Below are 21711 nucleotides of genomic sequence, written 5' to 3' on the forward strand. Positions count from 1 at the left end.
GGGTCACATTCTCACTCTGCTGTCACTACCAATACAAATGCTTTGCCTCTTTAAGTTTGATTCAATCAAAGGCTGGCTTCTGGTCTCAGTGGGCATTTGGTAAACTGGGTTACCTACCTGGGGCTACACACATGCTCTTTTCTGCAGACTTCACTCTGACCTCAACAAGAGCTTCCTGCTTGTTTCATCTAATGCCCACATGGCACCAACACACAGGCCCCTGTGCCCTCAGACAGGTGACATCTTGTGACCCCTTCTGGCCTCCCTGTAAATGACCTCAGTCTTCTCCATGGTACAGCAGAAGTATAGCAGCTCTGTCTATCATAGTCCTTTCAAACCTTAAAGGTACTTAAACTTGCCCCTGAAAATTGCTGCTAATTCAGTCTCTACCTCCTCTCACTGTTGTACACACCTATCTATTTGTGTGTGTGTGTGTATAAATAAAAGTGATATAAGACTAAGCATATGTATGTGTTCCATTTACAGAACTCATGAACATACACTCTCTATTTTCCAGAAAACCTGCAAACATCTTTCAGGAGAGAACCTCTACAAATTCCCACTGTGGGTATTCATGCTCAAACACCTTCCCTGGATCCCTCACTTATCACTGGTATTCTCAAAGCCATACATTTCAGAGATTGTCTAGCTCTCACACTTCATTTTTTTCTTCAAATACTTCTCCATCCATTCCCAGACTTACGATCCCTCCAAAGCTATTCACAGAACAACCTCAGTTCCTTTTTGCCAAGTAATATCCTCGTCTTCCTTCAAATCTGCTGAAAACTTACCTCTCACTCAATGGAACATCACAGATTTCTTCTGTAGCATCGTTTCCATCTCCCTAGTCTGAACCTTTTCCTTTTGCCTCACTATTCTTTAATTTAGTGTTTAAACTCCTCACTGTAGCAAAGGAACATTTTCATGAATTGCTGAAGTGCCATGTACCTTGTGAAAGTACTTTAAGAACAGAATTACAAAGAGGCCCTGGGTAGTACCTTTCTATTCCACTCAGTTTGTGACGGTGCTTTCGGGACATTAAGAGTCCACCCCCCCAGGCAGCCTGGAAGAGACAGGAAAATGAGAAGAGTCATTTTTTTTGAAAAGCTCAACAGATTTTAGTTTACTCAGAGTCTAGTAATAAATATTTTAATTCTTGTAACTTGTAAGAAAATTCTTGTAACTTGTAAAAAAAAAACCCATGTAAACTGAGATCCTCTTTTGCCCAACTAGCAGCACTTTTTTGTTACTTACATCAACATGGAGCCAGAGGTTGTATTTTTCACATATATCTGCAATCTCCTGTATTGGATCAAAGGCTCCATATACTGTTGTGCCTGCAGTCGCATTTACAAAAAGAGGAACGTATCCCTACCAAAAAAAAAAAAAAAAAGTCAACTATAAATTGAAAACACTTTCAGAGAGAGAAAGAAAAAACAAAAATAAAAATAATTCCAGAAATATTATCTCATTTTGTAACCTAAAAATGTTTTATAAAGAATATTATTTTGTTCAATCTCTTTCAGTGAAGAGATTCAAACAATGTAATGGAAGATTAACAATATTCAAGTAAATTTGGGACTTTTACAGCAGTATAAACAAAAATTAATTAAATATTATTTGTAAGTCATTATTTCAAAGCTTGAAATTGTTCCTTTAGTCCTTATCTACTAATAAACAGAACAAAGCAGAACAAAGCAATCTAAAACAAAAGCAATAAATGAGAAACTATCAGATCAAAGAGAGACAATTTTGAATTAGATGAAATAAATGTGAACTGCTATTTCATAGAGTTCCCAAATGTAAAGAAGTTAAGAAATAAAAAAAAATATCTTGATTTCTCTTTGGTTATGTTATTAAAAATCCATGGGTTTTTCCACTGCATTGATTCAAGAAATAGTAATTAATGCCAAAAATTTAATCTTATTGTCTATATTTAACAAATACACTTGCTACCTACATGAAATCTACAGGATTTTTTAAGGGCTCTGTAGAATCTTTTATGGGTTTGGCTAAGCTTAAAAGTTTAGATAAAAGATTTTGTGTTTCCATGCTTGTTTCCATATATTTCCAAACAGGAAGTTATTTTTAAAAATCATGAGCTACAGTTGTGGTTCAAGAGTTAAAAAGTCTTTTGGTTTTAAACAGAAAATGGAAACCTCACCAAGACATACAGATAATTCTGTAAACAATACATGAATGTATAATTAAACATATAAAAATACTGTTATTGTATTTCTATCATTATGATGTTCTCTTTAATGTCCACACTCTGGCTTCAAAGGAAGAAGCAATTTTACTAAGCCAAGCATTTAAGCACCAGTTTTTTAACACACAAACCTTTTCTTTTGCTTCCAGAATTTTTGCCTCCAAATCAGCTGGTATTATTTTGCCTCTGTAATTATCACAGAAACAGAAAGGCAAAGAAAGTTAAAGAATGTATATGTAAATAATAGCTGCAGTTGAAATAATTTAATAGGATTTTCTCAACAGGCCATTAGCAACTTGACACACTGTACTAAATCAGTCCTTAAACACAATAAAACAAATTTAACACATGAACACATTTAATCTATCAAAACTTTAGCATTCATCCTACCTTTCATCGCATTTTATCAAAATAACATTGTCTGTTCCAAATCCAAGTGTAGCTCCAGCTTTCTTTATTGAGTAGTGACTCTGCAGCAAACAAAGGAACATGAAATGGAGGGGTTGTTTAATGGTGAAGCATTTTCACAACATATGTCACGTTATGGCATATGTTGTGAAAATGTAAACTTATGTAAATTAAGAATTAGCAGTGTATTAAGCTCACATGCTCTGAGGTAAAGAGAACCAGTTTAGGGACTGCAGCCATGCCTTTGGTTTTAACTTCAGGGAAATATTTGTAGCGTGCAGCCATTATGCTGTACATGTTGGAGATGGCTCCTCCTGTGAATGAACAAATAAATGAGTAATACAATAGTGATAATGACAACAAAAAGTATATTATACCACAGACATTTGTGTCTCATTTGCATAATGCAGTGAAAGTGGCAGTGAGCTATGAAAAAACATTTCTCTGAAATGCACTGGCATCTGTCTGAATAGCACAGGACAGACTCTTGAGAAATCCAGAGTAACAACCAGAATTTCCTGAGTGCCATCTTTTCCAATTGCTATCATTTTGTAACACATTCCTAAAAAGTTCAGCTTCCATTGTGCTGCTTTTGTGTAAACTTCTTGTTAGCAAGAACAACAGGAACTTATTAACTTGTCTGAGATTGAAGAAATGTCATATATTGGATGGATTTATCCCATCTTACTGTAGATGTAGAAGTAGATGCTGAAAGGTAGATTTCTACAGCTGAGCTACTTCTTTCTAAACTCCCTCACAGTCATTTATGGCAAAGAGGCATGTCACAGGCTGTGATTCACCTAATTTATTTTCACACTTAATTTTGTAGAATTTGAATACAGGGAAAGCACCTTTTTATCTTGGTTTGCTGCTAAAAGAGCCCTGAACAATTAGCTCAGTTCTTTGGTGCAGACCTCAAGCTTTAATAAGATCAATCTCACCCCTAAGCCTAAGATGACTTCTTCCTCTGAAATGTTGTCATTGATGAGAACACAGAAATATCTGTACTTTTCTAGCAGATAGGAATGGAGTGTGCACTTTACGTGGGCTGTTCCAAAATGAGGTGGTTTTGTCCTTTATGCTCTGTGACAGGATGGTGTTCCCTCATGCCAAACCCAGAAAAGTCCTGCTGGGCATCCACATTGTCCACGCATTGGCCCAGGACCTTCACATGTTCCATCACCAGTCATTTCTGTCACTGCCCACTGCCTTTATGTTCCTTGCATGGGAAGACACATTGTCCTGGTCTTTATACCACAGTCATACTTGTGAATGCAATCAGATTATATCCCAGAGAACGAGTCCCAGAAAGTGACAGACAACCACAAACTTTTTCTGACTGTGAGCCCAAATCCTCGCTGACCACCAAAGAAACCAGTACATGATTTTTAGAACTTCTAGTCAAAAGGAGCTGTGGTTGCTCAGTGCCTCCAGAAATGAAGCTCATAAAAGGGGTGTCTAAATTCCTAACTGTGTACTGTGGTCAAGTTTTAAATGCCACAGTACATAGCCATACACAGAGATAATTTTTGACCCCAACTATTCTGTGGGATGTTTAAACAAAGCATTCCTACTTCTAAATTGCACATAGTGTGAGTATTCAGACACAGCCCATGTTTATTTTAACTTTCCAAGTTTTAGTCAAACCACCAAAACAGAGAAGAAAAACTCACCAGGTGAGAATATTCCATCACCATCTTTGTTTGACCATCCAATAATCTCCCTCATCTTTCGAAGTGTTATTTGTTCCATGAGGACAAAGACAGGAGCAATTTCATAGGTAAACCTGCATGGATAAAGCAAAAATACCAAATAAGCACAATATAGACACAGATTCTAAAAACACACAATAAATTCCCAGACTGTGATCCTTTGTTAAAATGCTCGAGGTTTCTAAAAGTTTTCCTGTAACTTGAGGTCCTGATCCTGAAACTTTACCCAAACAAAAATCCTCAGGAAGACAATATTGGAAGTACTGATGAATAAAAACTGCAGCATTATATATTTTGCAGCTTTCTATATAGTGAATGTAAGACCTAATGTTCAACATCAGAGGGCTGCTGTCTTCTGTACAAGTTTGTCCTTTAAAACAACTGTTTCCCAAAGTGCCAATTCCACACTTGTGGAATAACATGCTGCTAAGTCCTTATGAAAACAGTGAACTTCATTGAGCTAAATAAAACCATAATTAGAAGTATTGAGCTAGGGTTTCAAAGTTTAAATATAATTAATTATGTGGATTTATTCTGTTGATGATCTCCAAGGACAACTTACTTCTACAATACAACGTGATCAATAACTGTCAAGAGTAATTACAAATGATGATTTTCTAATTACCAATTACCAAAACCAAGTCAGCAGTCAACTATTGTATCCACTTAATGAGGGCAAAAACCATTACATATCCTGGCATGCCCTGATGTCAGAGTCAGATATGTGGATGGAAATTGACAACCATACAACTATTTTGGTGATCAAGGTAGATGGACAAATTACTACTGCTGTAAACAAATTCTGCTTACTGTCTGTGGGGAAAAAAAGTAAGGGGGAAAAGGAAGCAGAGAGAAATGAAGAAATCAACCTCTGGTTTCCAAAGGAATCTGTAAGAGTATGACACCCTGACGCTTTGGGTTTGACTGATATTCTCTGCTTGAATAATTTTGCCAAAACATCTGTATTGTCTCTCTAATACTAAAATGATATTTTGAGAACGGGTACAGCAAACTTGAATGAGACACGATATTAAGAAGAGAACAAGTGTCTGAAAAAGCTTGTCCTTTATTTACAGCTATACTGGTTGCTTCCACTGTTAATATTTTCTTCAATTTTTATGTGTCTTTAGTCCATCAGAGAAACATGACCATTATTTCAAAAATATTCCCTTAATATTAAAGATTTCTAATTTGTTTAATTATTGTGATTGCTATTTTCAGAAGCCAAAATACTACTTATTTTGTTTTTATTATCATTAGAACTGGCAGAGACAGTTCAATACTGATCTGAAGTTTGGGCGCTGCTACTATTTACAAATGGACAAAATGAATAAACCAGTGTCTGCTAACAGTGGTTTGGGGTTGTTTTGTCTTTAAGCACTGCAAGTCTAGAATAGATCCCAATTTTTATTTAGGCAGAATGATCAACCAATGTCCACAGGAACTCAGCAGTCCATAGATCACTGTAGCTCAATACAAGGTACTCTTAAGTCAATGTGATTATTTTTTCCCCACCAGTTTAAACACATTTTGGGTTTTGTCCTGAGACCTTTCACACTGAATTTTGAATATCTTTAAACACAAAGAAAATACTATTTATTTATCCTATTCTGTAGTTATTTTCCAAGAACTGACAAGAAATAAATGATAGCAGATGTTTATAAATTGCAAGGCCAATGAAGCTATATTAGTTGATAGGTATGAATTTACAAATCACGTCTAGTTAAAGTTCCTTCCACCTTACTTGTTTTAAACTTAAATTATTTTGAAAAATTCTGTAAAACCCAAAAATGTGTTCGGCTTACAAGGAACCATCAAACTCTAGAATCAATCTCCAAAAAAAAGCAGATTAGATTTTCCCATAGTTACAACATTTACAGGTATTTCTGTGAATTAGCTGTCACAGTCATGAGTATCAGCTCGTTACTACAGAATGTACTAACTGGTTTCTTGGGAGAAGCCAGTGCTGGCATAATTCTGCTCTCACATAAGGGACAAATCACTTTATCAGACCAAATTATTCTAGCTACCATTCTCTTGTTGGCCAGCATGTAAAAAGCAGTCTGAGAATAAACACAGAACATTTTACATCAATTTTCTATTCATAAGCATATTTGCACAATACTGAAAACACCAATGTATTCCCTTGTCTCAGCTAACAGTGGGCATAAACAGAACTTCCAGATAATTTTTATTTTTAACCTCAGTTGGCTGCTGCATGGTGACAGAATGCCTTGTGCTACAGAACTGGATGAATAATGAAATTCTGAAATTCCCATGCTGAAGGTCTCAGGATTAGAGATTGAGCTATGAATAGCACATTGATACATTATTTCCAAGTCAATGGGGAAAGCTTATTATGTTTATTTTTATATATTATCTTCACAGTGACACTTAAATAATATTTCCTAATGATAATTTAAAATTTTAAGGGAGTACAGATGTTTAGATTACTCAAAACTCATCTGCAAAAGAAAACACATACTTTTAATTGTTCATAAATATTTTAACTATTGTTTATCTGTAGAAAAGAAAAAATGACATTTGAAAAACACCCCTACCATAATTCAATGTTATGGTTGCTTTTGTGTTATGTGCTCATGTAGCTGTAATAGGCTGGAACAGTTTCTAGGTAAAGGTCAAAACCTGTTCTGGTGTGCTGGAACACTACTCAAAACAAATACCGTGTTCCCCAGAGCTCACAGAGGTGATTGGGTTATTTTTAATAACCTTCTCTGTCAGTTCTTAGAATCATATTTTACAAACATCTTCCTTTAACCTTATTTGCAAGTACTGTGTTACTTTAAAGCACACCATGTTGACTTTGGTTTTCTGAAAAAAGGGCACACTGAGCCTCATGCTAACAAACAGATACTAAATTTTCATGTTCACAGAGAAGTAATTTCAAGATACATTCTTTTTTAAAGCACAAATGGTTGAGAAAGTAGCTATTTAACAGCTTACTTTCAAAAATAATAGAAAACATCAATTAAAAAGAGTTCTTTTTTAAGCAGTGACTAATTGAGTGCAATGTTATTAATAATGATGCCAGTACTTCTTTACCTGTCACAGTCTGCCATAGAGTTGAATTCTTTTATATCTTATCAGATTTGTGTAATTTCACTGATTACAAAAGGATAACTAAACTGGGATAACTAAGTTAGTCAAATGGGCTTGGAAAAAGTGACACAAATATATACCAATTTCAGAGAAACAGAGAAACAACCTTTAAGCAAAGTTTTGTTTAGAAATGTGATCTGACCTGTTTTCACCTTTAATTGTGCTGCTAAAAAGGCACCTCAAAGCCCTTTAAAGATTTTACAATACCTGTTTAATAATTAAAACATATCTTGTTTTTGTGGATGTTTTGGTTTAGTGTTGTTTTTTGGGTTTTTTTTTTGTTAATTGCACTCTGCTGAAAAAATTCATCATAATACCTTACACTGACATTTACCTTTCATTAACTCTGAGGTCAAGAAAAATTAGGAAAAGTTTCTTATTTGATGCATTCAGATGTCAAATTTTACTTTTTTTATATTTCCCTTTATTTATTTACACATGGTTTATTAACCTTAGACTAATTCCTTTATTTGCATAAAATTATTTTTCAGTGTTACATTTTTAATAATTTTGAAGCTACCCAGAAGCCAATTCTTTACCAGCACATGAACAAAAGGTATTGCCTCAAGCCTGCTATCTCTGAAGTCAATAGTAGAGAAGAAAATTAATTTTTTCCATATCTTGTGTTCTAGTGTTAACACGTGAACAGCTGCAGACCTGTTCAGTCTAGAGACAAAGTTTTTTTTCAAAAAAGAAAAATATAGAGAAGATTGGTCCAAAAAAGAAAAGTAATTTCAGGTTATTATATTAGAATAATCATGTTTTACTTACCATGTGCTCTCAGATATTTGCATTTCTATTTATAAGAAACATAAAACTGTTCAGTTTCATGTAATTATTTTCATTGTCTTACTGACACATTTAGAAAAACATGAGACATTTTTCTGGAAGATGTAACATTCATCATTTAAAAATGAAAATTATTCATATCTGTGACAATACCTATCTACCATGATACATGGCAGCCCGTGTAAGCACCAGTCCCAGACACTGGTGACAAGACACTGCTTACATGTTTGTGTTAGCAGTAGATGTCAGCCACTCCCCAGCCAAGCCAATAATGTCCAGTCCTGTGGACAGCTGATTGAAAAAGCGAGGGTGACCTGTAAAGAGAATTGAGAGCAACTTAGAACTAACTCTACCGGCATCTCTCAGGTTTCAAATTTAAACCACCCACCTTTTCTGATAAAAACCACAGAATACCTGCAGCAAAGTTTTCAAAGCAAGTCCTGCTTATGGGGAGACTGATAGCCAACATTCACGGGTGTCTTATTACAAACTTCAAAAATGCTTCAGATCTGAGCTCCTGCATGGAATCATTTGCCTTTAAAAGAGAACCTCAGAATCGACTGTGGCTGTAAACACCTCCGGGACCTGCCCAGGGGCTTGGGCTAGCGCATTTCCAGAGCCCTCTTCAGACCTCCGCCGTGCTGTGAGCTCGGGAGAGGAGTACACGGTGGGGACACCCCCTTGGCAGTAACAACCCCCAGGTACCGGGGCTACTTGCATTTGAATGGAGCAAGAGAGGAAGGCTCAGGCGCTTGAACTGGGGCTGCAGGAGTGAGACAGGGCTGCGGAGGAGCCAGTCTCTCCCCGAGTACAAGGACACGGGAGAGACGTTTTGCGGGGTCTGGGCAGCAATGTCCCAGCGCTGCAGAGGGGGGACAGGGCCCCGCAAGAGGCCCTCGCCTCGGGACCTTTCCCCACATGGTCTATGAGCTGGAATTCACCTCCTTAAACAGAGTTCGCTATTGAACTGAAGTAAATCACATCCCTGTGTTACCGCAGAAGCTGCTTTAACGACTTTGATAAGCAATAATCCCGAATCTCGGGGACCTACTTTTCTAGCATGAAGAGAGGAAATTCCTAACAACCGGTACCGGGCGCTGAGGGGACGTGGCGGGGGGGGCATGATTAAGACCTCTCTTCTCTCTGGAGAAGAACACGCAGATAGCACACTGGAGACAGCCCGGCCCTAGAAGAGAGGTCAGCTCTCGAAGCCTGGAGGGGACCCTGTCAGGTCGGATTCGGTTCAACACGAGGAACATCAGCATCTTTTGACATGAAGAAACAAATGCGATTCTGCCCCGAGCGATGTCAGCAGAAATCTTTCGGAGGCGTGAGCCTGCCGGCGCTGCCACATCGCGACACTTCCTGAAGAGGACACGCCGCAGCCGGGGGACTGCTCCCGCCCGAGGAACCCACGGCTCCGGGCTAGAGCCCAGAAATAGCACCGCGGCTTGCCTGTTTGCTTCACAAATCAGCGCTTCTCTCCCTTTCCAGGACACACTGACGGGCAAGTTATCTTCAGCGACATTTCGCTGACCTCCCACAGCTGTTAATGAGCCCGCGATCTCCTAAGGCCGGGCAGCAGATTCAGACTCGGTGACTTTGAAGGGAGCTTGAGAGAAAATGCGAGCCCCGGAAGCCCACAGCAGAATGCGTGTCCTGGGCACTCAGGCGATCCGAGCAGCACTTTAAAGCTGCACCAGACACCGCTTTGAGCAGAGCTTGTGTCCGGTCGGATAGCGTCCCTCAGGTCCTGGGGACACGTCCTGCTGGCCCACAGAAGCTCCAGGGGAGGTTGGGGTGATGGGAGGAGGCTGCACGACTTGCGGCACAATAAATAGCAGAATAATGGTGCAAGCACACAGAGCGCAGCCACTCTGACTTAACCTCAGGCCACCTGTCCAACAACCCACGCGTTTGGGAGTGAAACACTCTCCCCTTTGATTAAGAGTACAAAAATCAAAGTATACCCCTGACTCCACTGAATCGATCAAACCATCATGTAAATAGGAAAAAGGACAGAATGGTACCCGCCACATCTGTTGTCAAGATTTTGCTCTTTGAATGCGCTGCATTGGGTCTTCACGGCTCCAAAACTAAGCACAGCAGAAAGCTGCGGCCCGTCCTTCAGGAGCCAGGCTCGCAGCTGCCCAGCCGGAGAGCGCCGGGAAACAGCCCCCGGCCCGAGCTCCCCGCCTGCTGCGGCCGAGCCGAGCCGAGCCGTGCCAAAGAGGGCAGCCGGCCAGGCAGAGCTCAGCAGCCCTGAAACGCAGGAGCAAGGCTGGGGACAGGAAACTCGGCGCGCTCCATTACCGCTCCAGCTCCTGACCTGCTTGGATACCTACGGCTGTCAGGGCTAGTTGCCAGCCAAGATTCCTTTGGATCCAATGCAAAACATTTTAGGCCAAACAGCCTGAGAGAGCATTGATTTTGCTCTAGAGCCTGGCTACAGCTCACCCAGTCAAATAAGTGATTACAATCCGGGATTTCTGTTTGAATCAGAAGGACCTGGACGGCCAGGGCTCCTGGGTAATAGGCTGAAATCCACAGGGTTCCTTTAATGATGATTCCTAGGATTTCAGTCTCTTTTTCATTAAACGTTTGATGAACATAAAGAAGAAAAATTGCAAATTCTGTGTCATTTATGCCCTCATTTACCTAATGATATTGCTCCCCAGAGATACAGACAGCTCGCGTTTCATCAAGTGAAAGAGATTACATCTTTAAAGCTTGTTTCTGTGGTCTAAAAACAGCACTGAGCCCGTCCTGGCAGGGACGGATGGTCATCAATAAATGAAGTTTCTGAGCAGAAACATTTCAAGCGCCTGCAGCCAGCCCTGGAGCCAAGCCTGTACGGAGGCACAGTCACGGGTGTAGAGAGGGTGTGGGCTTACCTCCGTGAGCTGTCAAGCCCTCTTCACTGTGAGCCTGAGAAAAGTCCCAGGAGGGACTCGCCACAGAGTAGCGTGCAAAAACCTACCTGTCCTCACTCCGTATTTCAGGGTGTCCCGACAATCCACCAGAATCTGCTCCAGGGACTCAGGGTTGTCCGAAAGCTCCAGGTTGAAGCCCTCCATGCCCTCCAGGAGCTGGTGTGGGTGGTGGAAGTCCAGCACTTTGGTGGATCTGTCAAAAGTCTTCCTCACGTAATTGAGGAGGATGTCCACAACCTCCAGCAGAAACTGCATGGTCTGCTCCTCACCATTCTTGGAGGGCAACAAATCTGTGGGGCAAACCAGCTGTTAGCACTTGCTTTGGGAGAGAGAAGCAGAGATGAACCAGCCTCGGCTGCCCACAGCGTTCCAAGAACCTGGAAGCCACGGTCCCAGCACTGCCTGGTTGCAGCCGGGCAGACCCCCGGTCCCTCTCACCCCGCGGAGAAGGGCAAGCCTAGGTCACCCACAGCAACAGCAGAGGTACCTCCAAGGTGCCTGGCCTAAGAGCACGCCCTGCCATGCAAAGGTTGTGTGGTGTGAGGCACTCGCCTCCTGTGGGCCAAAAGCACCTGAAATCCACACCTGCCCTTACCTTGCAATATCCCCACCTCCGCCCCGCAAAGGGATTGCTTTCCCTTTCCCACTCTTCTTGCAACCCTACCAGCAACCATAGGCTGCTTCATTACTATTTTACTAAGGAGGATAAAAACATAGAATTACTCTCCTCCTGGATGCTGGATCTGGAGAAACCCCTGGAACCACTGAAGCTGAGCTGCAGGTGATCAGCACAAAGTACGTAAAACTGCTTCTCAGGCAGCTTGCATACATCACCAGTGCAGCTTCCAAAAACACAGACACGGAGCTCCCTTCAAAAACAGCCAAGGAAAAGCACAGTCTGAACATGGCTGCACTTCCAGGGGAGATGAGGGCAGGACTACTAAGGGACATGCCTGAGCTGGAGCAAGGAGAAACTGTAAAGTGTTTACCTCTGGCATACAGATTGGAAAAGTCTGTCTCGGTGCGCCGGAACCTGGATTCCTTCTCACTGTTCTCGCATGCCAGCAGGCTCTTGGAGGACTGCTTTTCCTTCAGAGAGCTGACGATCCGGCCCTTGTCTTCCAGGCTGTTGGTCCTTTGCAGGAACCCTACATTATTATTGCAAGGTGCACAGGTCAGAGTTTTCTCACTTCCCAGCATGTTTAGAAAGATCTAAAGCAGCTCTCTAGACAACAGTTAAAAGCGGTGTTGGCTCTAGATCTGGCTAATGAGGTCAGGAATAAGGGTATTTATGGGGATTATTTGCCTCCAGGAGGGAGAGTTCAAAATGCCATCAACTGCAAAAACGCAGCCATGCAAAAAACAAAATTTCGTCATTTAGTGCACTGGTAAATTCTTATTAAGTCGATCAGACAGATTCCACTTCAGTAATCAGCCACTGGAAGAGAGTTCAGGATGAGTCAATGCTATTTCAGCCTGCAGGCGAAGTTTATGGACCTAGCAGACAGGGGCAATGATGTATGATTAAAATCAGGGCCATTTTCAGTTCTCCTCGTGGTGCTTTCACGCACAAAAGGCATGAGAACAAGCAGCCATTCTGGAGCATCCTTCCTGAGAGTGCTAGAGCTCTGAGGATACCAGTAGCACTCATATAACCCCACCTTCCTATTATCAGTAAGTACTGATGCGGATTTTCCACCTGAAAAGATGCTTTGATGCTAACAGTAATCATCCCCGGAGGTTTTAAGAGCTCTGCTCTCACCGGGAACGCATCTTTGGCGCCCAGAACCCGAACACAACTGCTGCTGTTATATGTCAGGGCAATAATAAACCCACTCACTCCAAGAATTGTTGGGGCGGGAGCCGCACAGAGTTTGCAGCGAGTAATGAGATCTGTCTACTTTAACAAGGCAGGGAGAACAATTAATTTTCTGGATTTGATATATTAAATCTATGATGCCCACTAAAACACGCACAGTGTAGGGCTTTTTGTCATTAAGGACAGCGTGGGATTTTGACCTTCCGGGTTGCACCGAGTGCGCCTGTATGTTTGGAAGGGGCACTACGGTGACGCCAGTCTCCTTTATTCTTTTTCTTTTCTTTTAAAACAAGCAACAATCGAAAACAAAGCTCGTCGCGGCTGGGGATATCCGCCAGAGAGGAGGGCTTAGCAGGGAGGAACAACAACGTCCTGAGTTTGCTCACTCGCGTTCCCCCACGCCGCTTCTCTTCAGCGCCCTCCGCTTTCGGGCCATGAGTCCCTGCTCTCCGGAGCCGTGACGGCGGCCCGGGACTGTGGGCACCTCCCATCAGGCCCCCACCGCCGGCCCGTACTGGACCCCTGCATCTCGGGCAGTCTTCGGGGCTGAACGTCGGGGGAGAAAAGCGAGCGACAGTGAGCCGCTGGGCCAACTGCTCCTGGCGCGGTACCTGCGCCTCGGACCCTGCCGCCAGGCAGGCAGTCACGAAAGAGCTCTCGAAAAAGGAGCACTCGGCTGGCAGGCCCCTCTGCATCAGTCGGGTACCCAGACGAGTCTCCAGGAGGGTCGCTCACAGGTAAGTTTGCAGGAGCCATACTTCCAGCGAACACCTCACGTTTTGCCTTTTAATTCTGATCTTCTACTGATTAGTCTTTTTCTGTGATGCTTTTATGAATGAGACATAGACTATTTAAGGGAAACTTTGTGCATAAGTTCAGAGTAGCCGTCCGTATACCTATATATATATATATATATACATATGTAGTATTTAGTTATGTTACTGCTTCTAATGGCTCTTACCGCGATCATTAGCTCCTGCAACCGCTAGTGCTATTTTCCTGCTCATTAGGAGAAGCAGCTGATATCAATGCAGGCTCAGTCTAATACGAATTACGAATCCTCTTTTACCGGGTTCTGGGGCTTGATTTTGCTTTGTTTTCCCCGCACCCGTCTTTTTTTCAGGCTCTCAGTAGGATGCTCAGGTGGGACGGGTTCCGTGAGAAGAGACGCCGGCAGGAGCAGCCGCGTTCCGCTTGCCCCGAGAGCCAGGCTCTCCGCACAACTAGCGCTGGGGAAGGAGGGAGCGCCGCTTCAGCAACAGAGGAAGGCTGCAGTTGCATCCAGTTCCACTCCCATCGGGCCCAGCGAGGCCGTGGCATCGCTGAAGGGTCTGACCTACCAGACGCTGCGGGCAGGGAGCTCAGCCCTTGCCCGCACGACTCTGCGGCCGTTCTTCCCCGCGGAGGCTCCCGGGCCCGCTGTGTCCCGAGGCCGGCCGGGGATCAGCTGGGGCTCGCACGGGGCCTGGCAGCCCGCGCCGCGTGGGGACCCAGGGCCGCGCGGCCGCGCTCGGGAGGCTCGAGGGCGGGGATGAGAGGACGGAAAAAGCCCGAAGGCAGGATCACGCTGTCGGCCGACATCAGCCCAGCCGGCTGTAGGTAATGTGCGTTCTCTCAAGTCCCTCGACCACGGCAGTGTCTCGTGGACCTGGAGGCTCGGTGTAATAAGGGGGAGCCCGTGGGACACGGACAGCCCCCGCTCTGGAGCCGCCGGACCATGCCGTCTGACGAGCCCCTCCCTGGGAGGGTGTGGGACGCTCCCCAGAGGCGTCGCGGTCTGCAGAGAAGCGTAAGAGCCGGCCCTCGAAGGCTCCTTCCGCTCCGGGGAGAAGCGCATGACTTTAGCCGACCTCTCATCTGTATCCTGCTTGAAAAGCGAGGCCGCTGTAGGAGACTTCCAGCAAGTAGCAGAGTACGAAATAGTGTCCACGCTGCTTCTCATGGAGCAGCGGAGAGCGCAGCCTTTTTCAGCAGTAGGTCTGTTCCGCAGGTGCATTTTCATCCATGCGCTTAAAGAGACCGGGTTTTCAAGAGCCGAGTCACACCAGATTGGCGAGGGAGTAGCTCGGTGCGCAGCGCGCCCACAAATTCAGCGTGATTTCACATCAGGCCTCGCGCAAGACAGGTGTGTGAGCTCCGCTCGGCACCGCAGCCCCGGGTGGACACATCTTGCGGGGCGGGGACAGAGCTGCCGGCTCCCGGCGGCACCGCAGCCGTCGGGGCTGCACGTCGGGGGCGGCTGCAGGAGATCCCGGAGCCCGCCGCGGTCGGGGCGCTTAGCACCACTACCTAAAGTATGCTTGGCAGCAAAAATCCCACGGACTCCGGAGACGAGCCCAGTTTCTAACATGCACGGCTGCTTTGGAAGCCCCGCTCTCCCGCGTCGCTCACTGGGTTTGGATTCATCAGCTGGCCGAGGCCAAACAGGAGACGCACCGGAGCAGTTTTACGACGTGGAACATTCCACTGGTGCCAAATGTTAACAGGATCAGTCTCAGCAATAACAATTGCCATGGTGGGAGTGTAGCATACAAATCCAGATACAGGGGGCAATCTGCCCATATTTTGGCCGCCGTGACAGTTCATTAAACCGGTCCAAATAGGAGTTAGGTTTTGTTGGGGTTTTATTTGTTTTTTTGGGTTTTTTTGGGTTTTTTTTGTTTGGTTTGGATTTTTGGGGGAGTTTTTGTTTTCGTTTTTTTTTTTTTTTTTTTTTTTTTTTTTTTTTTGATTGGTTTTTTTAGGTGGATATGTGCAGAGACGAAGAGTGGGGGCAGGGAAGGGGTCGGGGGGGTGGGAGTGGTGGTAGCAGCAGTGCTCTTTTCAGGCAGTGGCTTTCAAACAGAAAAGGAAAAAAAGCTAATCCTTAAATCGCTCCGTTATTTAAGAAGAAATTACATACATTTGGATACGTAATTATTGAAAATGTCAAACCTATAATATACAACTCAGATGGAAGAACCAACTCATTGTTCAAGACCTGCTTTTTCTCTGAGATCAACCCTTATTTAAAGTTTGCATTCAAAATTAATCGATTTCAGTGTGATACACACAATAGGAACAATTCCAAGGCGCCTTTGTGACTATACAATATTTAGGGTCTGGAATGATATCTTGTGAAAGGTAAGGACAAGGAGGTATCACCTGCAACAGTCAAATGTCAACTCGTTTAGCATGTTTAATTAGGATTCTTAGCAACCTTAATACCTCACTTTGTTTACCATAGGCAACCTTCCCTGTATGTCTTTGTGAAGGTGTTCGATTCAAACAGGAGGGCTCATAGAAGCAAAAACAGTGCTCATCATCAAATCTGAGTATTCCAAAACGGCATCACTGACTATTCAGTGTATTCTTCATGTAAAACAGAAAAGAGCCAGCAAAGGAAAACTGAGCAACAAACCACAGCCAGAAATACAGCTTGTATTTAACTCCCTTCACAAAGCCTTCACTATTCTCTCTTATGCCCGTCTCAAATCCAAAATGGTGGGATATTTCATTTTCAAATGTATTTGATCTCATTGAGAGAAGCTGTGCTGTCCTTCTCTAACCCCCGTAGTCTAGCAACACGGAGCAAGCCTAAATGCGCGTTACTTTATCAGTTCTGCTTGCCGGGCTAAATTAAAATGATGGTGAAAATGCCCATCGCTCCAGCCACTGAGGGGACTGGTAGGGAAATGGTCCATTAAACCCAGATCAGGAGCTATTTATAGAACTAAGCGACTACTCGTTAATGTCGCCAGCGGCTACCAGTGAAATCTCTCACAGACACAGGGCTAAATATTTGCACCCTGATTCTTTTCCCGTTCAAACTTCCAGGTAACAAAACGCTTAATGAATTAACTTCGACTCGAGCAAGCAGGGAAAGAGCTTTAAATGCTCCTTTGCATCGAAAAAAGGTTCATTTCTCCCACGACATATTCCCCATCCCCCCAAAAGAGACAGAGGAGGAAAAGGGGAAATAATTTCTATGCATAAGGGGATGGGCAAAACGGAATGATTCCCCCATCAGAATATGAAGATTTGACTGTTAGCCTCTGAAAGCGAAGGCGCTACTGAGATATCTAGAGAAAGAAGACAGCTTGTTATCTGCAAATGAATCTCTTGCTATAACGTTGCGATCTGATTGTGCATTTGTTTCCCTTCTGCATTTCATGTGCCTGCGCGCTGACTGGCTGCCAGCGCTATCTTACCAGCACAGCAAGCTGACGAATTGCTCTTTAATAAGGCTCTCGTTAATCTTTTTTTCCCCAGGAGATCCGTATTTTCTAGTCAGATAAGGTTGAAAAATTTCAGACAGTGAGAAGCGGCGAACTGGTCCCCCGCTCCCCGCTTTTCCTCCCACCGGCCTCCCCGGCGGGTCCTGCGCTTTCTCCGCCCGGAGCGCCCGGCGCCTGCACCCCGAGTGTGGCAGGAGGGGCAGCGGGGCCGCCGCCGTCCCTCCCGCAGGGGACAGAGCCCGGGCCACGGCCAGCCCGCGGGAGGGCACGGCGGCGGCGGGGCTGGGGCCGCGGAGCCGCCCGCGGCCGGCAGGGGGCGGCCGAGGCGGGGCCGCGGGGGGCGCTCGGGCCGTGCTGCCCCCGCCGGGGCGGCCGCGCCGTCACGCGTGGCTGTGTGGGGCGTCCTGCGGGGAGGTACGGCCGCACTTACCGCATATCTTCAGCCCGATCTTCCTGGTGCACCCGTGAGCCACGCCGCACCACGAGTCGTAAGCTGGAAGAGAGAGCAGAGTTGTTCCCCTGGGGCGGCGGGGTTGTCCGGCCGCCGCGCCCCAGCCCGGTGCCCCGCACGGCTGCATCGCCGTGAGAAGGGGCTGACTCCGAGCCCGGCGGCGCTGGGCGCGGGGCAGCTGGGGCTCGGATGACAGCGAGGTGACATGCTGGCCTGCCCAGAAGAGAAGGCACCCGGGACCCGACATCTCATCATTTACTGGCGGGGCTCCAGGGAAGTAGCAGCTTAAAATAAAGTGGCGTGAAATGGGGTCACAAAAGAGTTCAGGAATTAATTGGGTGAAAAATAGTATTTGACTACATGATCGGACTCGCATCATTGAGCCTCGGACGGACTGACGGGCCGCCGACGGCCCTACTGGGAGCGCACCCCCAGAGGGAACAGGCTGCTTCCCAGCCCCTCGAGTCGCGGCTCACACACGCACCGGTCAGCTCCAGCTGAACCCACGGGAAGCGGGGAACGAAGCCCAGGACCGAGGCGGAGGGTGCACCGGCCACGGGCACTACCGAGCCTCTCCCGTCCATCGCTCGCGGCACGGGGCAGCCGCAAGTCCGGTAGCGATGGACCCCAGAGGGCGACCGGGGGCGTTGGGGGGCGAGGGGAGAAGGTTTCAGAGGAAGCGGGACGAGGACGGCTCACCCAAGCACGGAGGGCAGCGGCCTGACTCTCGGGAGGGGGAAGCGGGGGAAGAGGCACGGCGCTCCCGGCCAGGCGGAGGAGCCCGCTCGGCAGGGGCGCTGCCGGTGCCCGGGGGCGGGGAGCCCGTGTGGGCAGGGCAGGATGCTGCTGCCCGCGGTTAGCTTTGTTTTAGCCATGTTGCCAATTAATTCGATTTCTGCGTGTGGCACCTCAGTCGAAGGCAGCAGTGCCTGGTACGCGCGCCTGAAACAAGACCCAGTGCTGCCGTTCTCCCCCTTCCCCGTTTTTTCCAGTTTCAGAATAATGACAATAATGACTCCGATGCTTGTGTCTCGTAGCTCTTTCAGGGTAAAAGCTATTACCCGCTCTGCTGTCCCTGACAACCTTTCATTTCTTACTGTTGCCCGCTCTTTGTCTCTGATGCTTCATAGCATCGAGCCTCTTATTGTTTTGTTTTTAATTTTTTTTCCTGTAGGCGATGGTCTGAACTGCCTGGCAGGGCTGGGCTATAAACTGATTTCCTATCCACCTGCAGCAGCCTTTGCTTCCCACTCACACCTCAATAACTCAAGGCGAATTCAGAGCAATTAGGAATATAACGCTTTGAAAAGCTGCAATTAGCATCCAAATTTCGCTTGATTACAGGCTTCAGCGTAGGCTGAAAAGAAGCTGCAGAATTAGCATTTATAAAACGTAGCTGGGAGACACCTGCTTTAATACCCTGGTGTAACTTCGCCCTTTAACTGATTCGTTTTCTCCGCACCCCTTCCAATATCCCGATTTTTTTGTCCATCTGGGAGGTCAGTTTATTGTCTGTATCTCTCAAACGTGGCTGTAAGATAAAGACAGCGTTGGCCGGTAAGGTGGGCTTTTCCTCACAGCGTTTTACTCGCCACGGACCGACCTCTCCTGTTCCCAGTAGGAAGATGGTTTCTTTGTGTAGAGCACTTTCCGCACCTTGCTTAATGGCGCGGAACAGGGCTTCACAGATGTATCATTTCGTTTCGAAACTGGTCTTTCTGAGCCTAAATGGAGAAAGCCTCCAAAACACTTAAAACGAGGAAAATATTAAAACCTACTTGTAGGTCGCAGATTAGGTGGGGTGGGGTCCGGAGCATCGTTGGAGGATGAGGGAGCGGAGGAAGCCATCCTTTCAGAAAAGCCCCAGTCCTCGGAGCTCGTATTTTCTCGATATTCCTCTGAGGGGTGGGCAGCAAGGAATTTGCTGGAAGGAAGAACAGCGGGTTTAGTAGTCTAGTCTCCTGGAGCACCGCACCAGAGTCCCGTCCAGACGCCAGCGGGCAGCAGCCGCGCAGGTCCCGAGGCGGCGGCAGGACCGGCCGAACCGGGAAAATGCCTCGACAGACTGAAGAGCAAAATCTTCCCTTCGTTAGATTCCAGGGCACTACCCCCGCGCTGGAATGACGGATTTAGCAGAGCATGAAGCCTACAGCAATTATATCGGTGGCCACTGAGCAGGGCAGTTATATGGCTCGCATCAAATGGAGACCAACGTGCAAAGCGGGCGTCGAAATCGCCAGCCCAAACGACCTACAATCCCAAACACAGCCCGCTTCTGGGCTTTACCAAACACACGTCAGGCTAAAGCATTCAGGAAAGACTGACAGATAGAACCCCGCCACCACAAAGGTGCGTTTTGCCCAGGTCCAATGACAGGCGCCACATACATGTGTATTTGCACACACATGTTTCAGCAAACCGGGGCCACTCTGCTCCAGCACTAACCAGCGATCTCCCGTGCCCGTGCTCGCTTTAGCCGGGCAAATGGCAGGAGAGGCACGTCTGTCTGGGGAAAGGAAGGTGCAGGACCAGCCCTCGCTCCTCGCTAGATGTTCAACTCTCTCCTGGCGGACACGGCGTTCCGATAACCAATACAGGGTCGCTGATCGAGAATTGCCGGGTCACTGCCCAGCTCGTCTCTTTGTCCCCACGTCTACCTGCGATTTATTTTCTTCCCCTTGCAAAGAAAATGAAGGTCGCGGTAACGAAAGAATGCTTTCTTTGTTAGCAGCTTTTTTCAAACCGGTAGCTACCGATTCATTTCCACTGCTGGGTGGATTTACACCCGCGTGTAAATGCAACGGATCAATGATTTCAATGGAAAACAGGCATTTAAATTTTTTTAAGACGAGAAAGAAAACAGCCATAAGCAGAAGATATTTTCTAGACAATGCCTAGAAGTGAAGTAACAGGTTAACACTATGTCTAGGGCGGTAGGTGTATCAAAAACCTCGTTATTCCTCTTTTCATACGACAGCGACCAAAACCGATTTTTGGGAGAAAAAAATGTTCCAGAGGTTCCCAAAGGCTTTAAAAAAATTAGGATGCTGTTTAGAGGACACTTACCGAGGGAGCGAGCGGACGCTCTTATTGCCGTAGTCCAGGTTGGCAGGGCGACTCTAGCCTGGGAGCGACCCGCCGCTTATAAACTCTGCCAGAAACGACGTCGGAATACCAATCGCGCCGCGGAATTTAATGCGAGATGACCTTTTTTTCCAGAAGTGCTCGGATTTGCTTTTTTAAAAGCGTGAATCGCCGGTTGATCTGCTTCGACGCAGGCATGAGTCACAGGACTGCCGCCACCGCCTCCGCGGCGCTCCGCACGGGGGCTGGGGGCCGCTGGGGCGGGGAAGGGCGGCCCACCGGCCCCGGCTGCTGCCGCTGCTCTGCTTCGCCCCGGGGCGGCGGCTGGGGCTGTCCAGCCGCGGCAGGGGCGGCACCCCGGGCAGGCGGTTCCGCCGTGCGAGCCCCTCGTGCGGACGGAGGCAGAGGCTTTCCCTAGACAGCACCGGCTTGACCCGAGGTCGCCAGCTGTGCTAACAGGCACCGCACACATCGGCGCACCGCTGAGGCGACGGGGCCGAACTCCCGCCCCGGCCCTCCCCCGAGCGTGGTGCGGGACTCGAATGAGCCAGGCAGGGTTCGTGTGAATTGCAGCTTAGCAACACCCCCTGTCCCCCCCTCCGCCGTGCCGAGGGTCTGATGTGACCCGCTGGCTCAGCCCGCGGCTCCCGCGGCTCGCCCCGCTCCTCCCCGCCAGAGGGTGGCAGAGGCACGGGTACCGCTGCAGCGAACACCTGGATGCCTGTGACTTGCCCTCAGTGTTGCCATTACGATTTTATACCAGACATCGCTTTGCTAAAACCAGAAGCATCAAGACAACAAGCTTTTTGTACCCCTAACAACCCCATGTCTGCGTTACTCCATCCCACTTTCCGAATATGCTCGGCCAACATTTTGTGGTTGTGACCGCGGTGCTGTATTTCAGCATGCCACAGTAGCTACGCAGATGCCTAAACCAAAGGCTTCTCAAAAAGATGTCACGTAAGGGGC

At 46.5% G+C, this 21711-nt stretch overlaps 2 protein-coding genes across 2 annotated transcripts in view; one reads left to right on the top strand and one right to left on the bottom strand.

Moving 5' to 3' along the window:
- The window catches only part of GAD1 (glutamate decarboxylase 1), a 33332-nt gene extending 12030 nt beyond the window's left edge, over positions 1-21302 (bottom strand). The window contains exons 1-12 of the mRNA XM_064718356.1: positions 20725-21302; positions 19437-19582; positions 17638-17700; positions 12161-12319; positions 11219-11461; positions 8462-8552; positions 4291-4403; positions 2816-2931; positions 2600-2679; positions 2341-2395; positions 1255-1371; positions 999-1063 (exon numbers count right to left, since the gene is read on the bottom strand). Of these exons, the coding sequence (XP_064574426.1) occupies positions 999-1063; positions 1255-1371; positions 2341-2395; positions 2600-2679; positions 2816-2931; positions 4291-4403; positions 8462-8552; positions 11219-11461; positions 12161-12319; positions 17638-17700; positions 19437-19506 (1172 nt within the window). The 5' untranslated portion in view covers positions 19507-19582; positions 20725-21302. The remainder of the gene's footprint in view (positions 1-998; positions 1064-1254; positions 1372-2340; positions 2396-2599; positions 2680-2815; positions 2932-4290; positions 4404-8461; positions 8553-11218; positions 11462-12160; positions 12320-17637; positions 17701-19436; positions 19583-20724) is intronic.
- Positions 12627-15697, top strand: LOC135450318 (uncharacterized). Its single transcript, XM_064718370.1, has 3 exons — positions 12627-12689; positions 13485-13727; positions 14114-15697. The coding sequence occupies exons 1-3, from the start codon at positions 12627-12629 to the stop codon at positions 14591-14593; spliced, it is 786 nt and encodes a 261-aa protein (XP_064574440.1). The 3' UTR covers positions 14594-15697.
- Positions 21303-21711: the final 409 nt, after the last annotated feature.

Source organism: Zonotrichia leucophrys, chromosome 7 (genome assembly GCF_028769735.1).
Source record: "Zonotrichia leucophrys gambelii isolate GWCS_2022_RI chromosome 7, RI_Zleu_2.0, whole genome shotgun sequence".
Classification (NCBI taxonomy): domain Eukaryota; kingdom Metazoa; phylum Chordata; class Aves; order Passeriformes; family Passerellidae; genus Zonotrichia; species Zonotrichia leucophrys.

Excerpts from the sequence above, each read along its gene's own strand:
- LOC135450318 (XM_064718370.1), top strand. The coding sequence starts at position 12,627 with ATGAGTCAATGCTATTTCAGCCTGCAGGCGAAGTTTATGGACCTAGCA. Across the intron at positions 12,690-13,484 it reads TAGCAGACAGGGGCAATGAT|GCCCCCACCGCCGGCCCGTA; the intron begins GTATGATTAAAA and ends ACCTCCCATCAG. Across the intron at positions 13,728-14,113 it reads TCCAGGAGGGTCGCTCACAG|GCTCTCAGTAGGATGCTCAG; the intron begins GTAAGTTTGCAG and ends TCTTTTTTTCAG.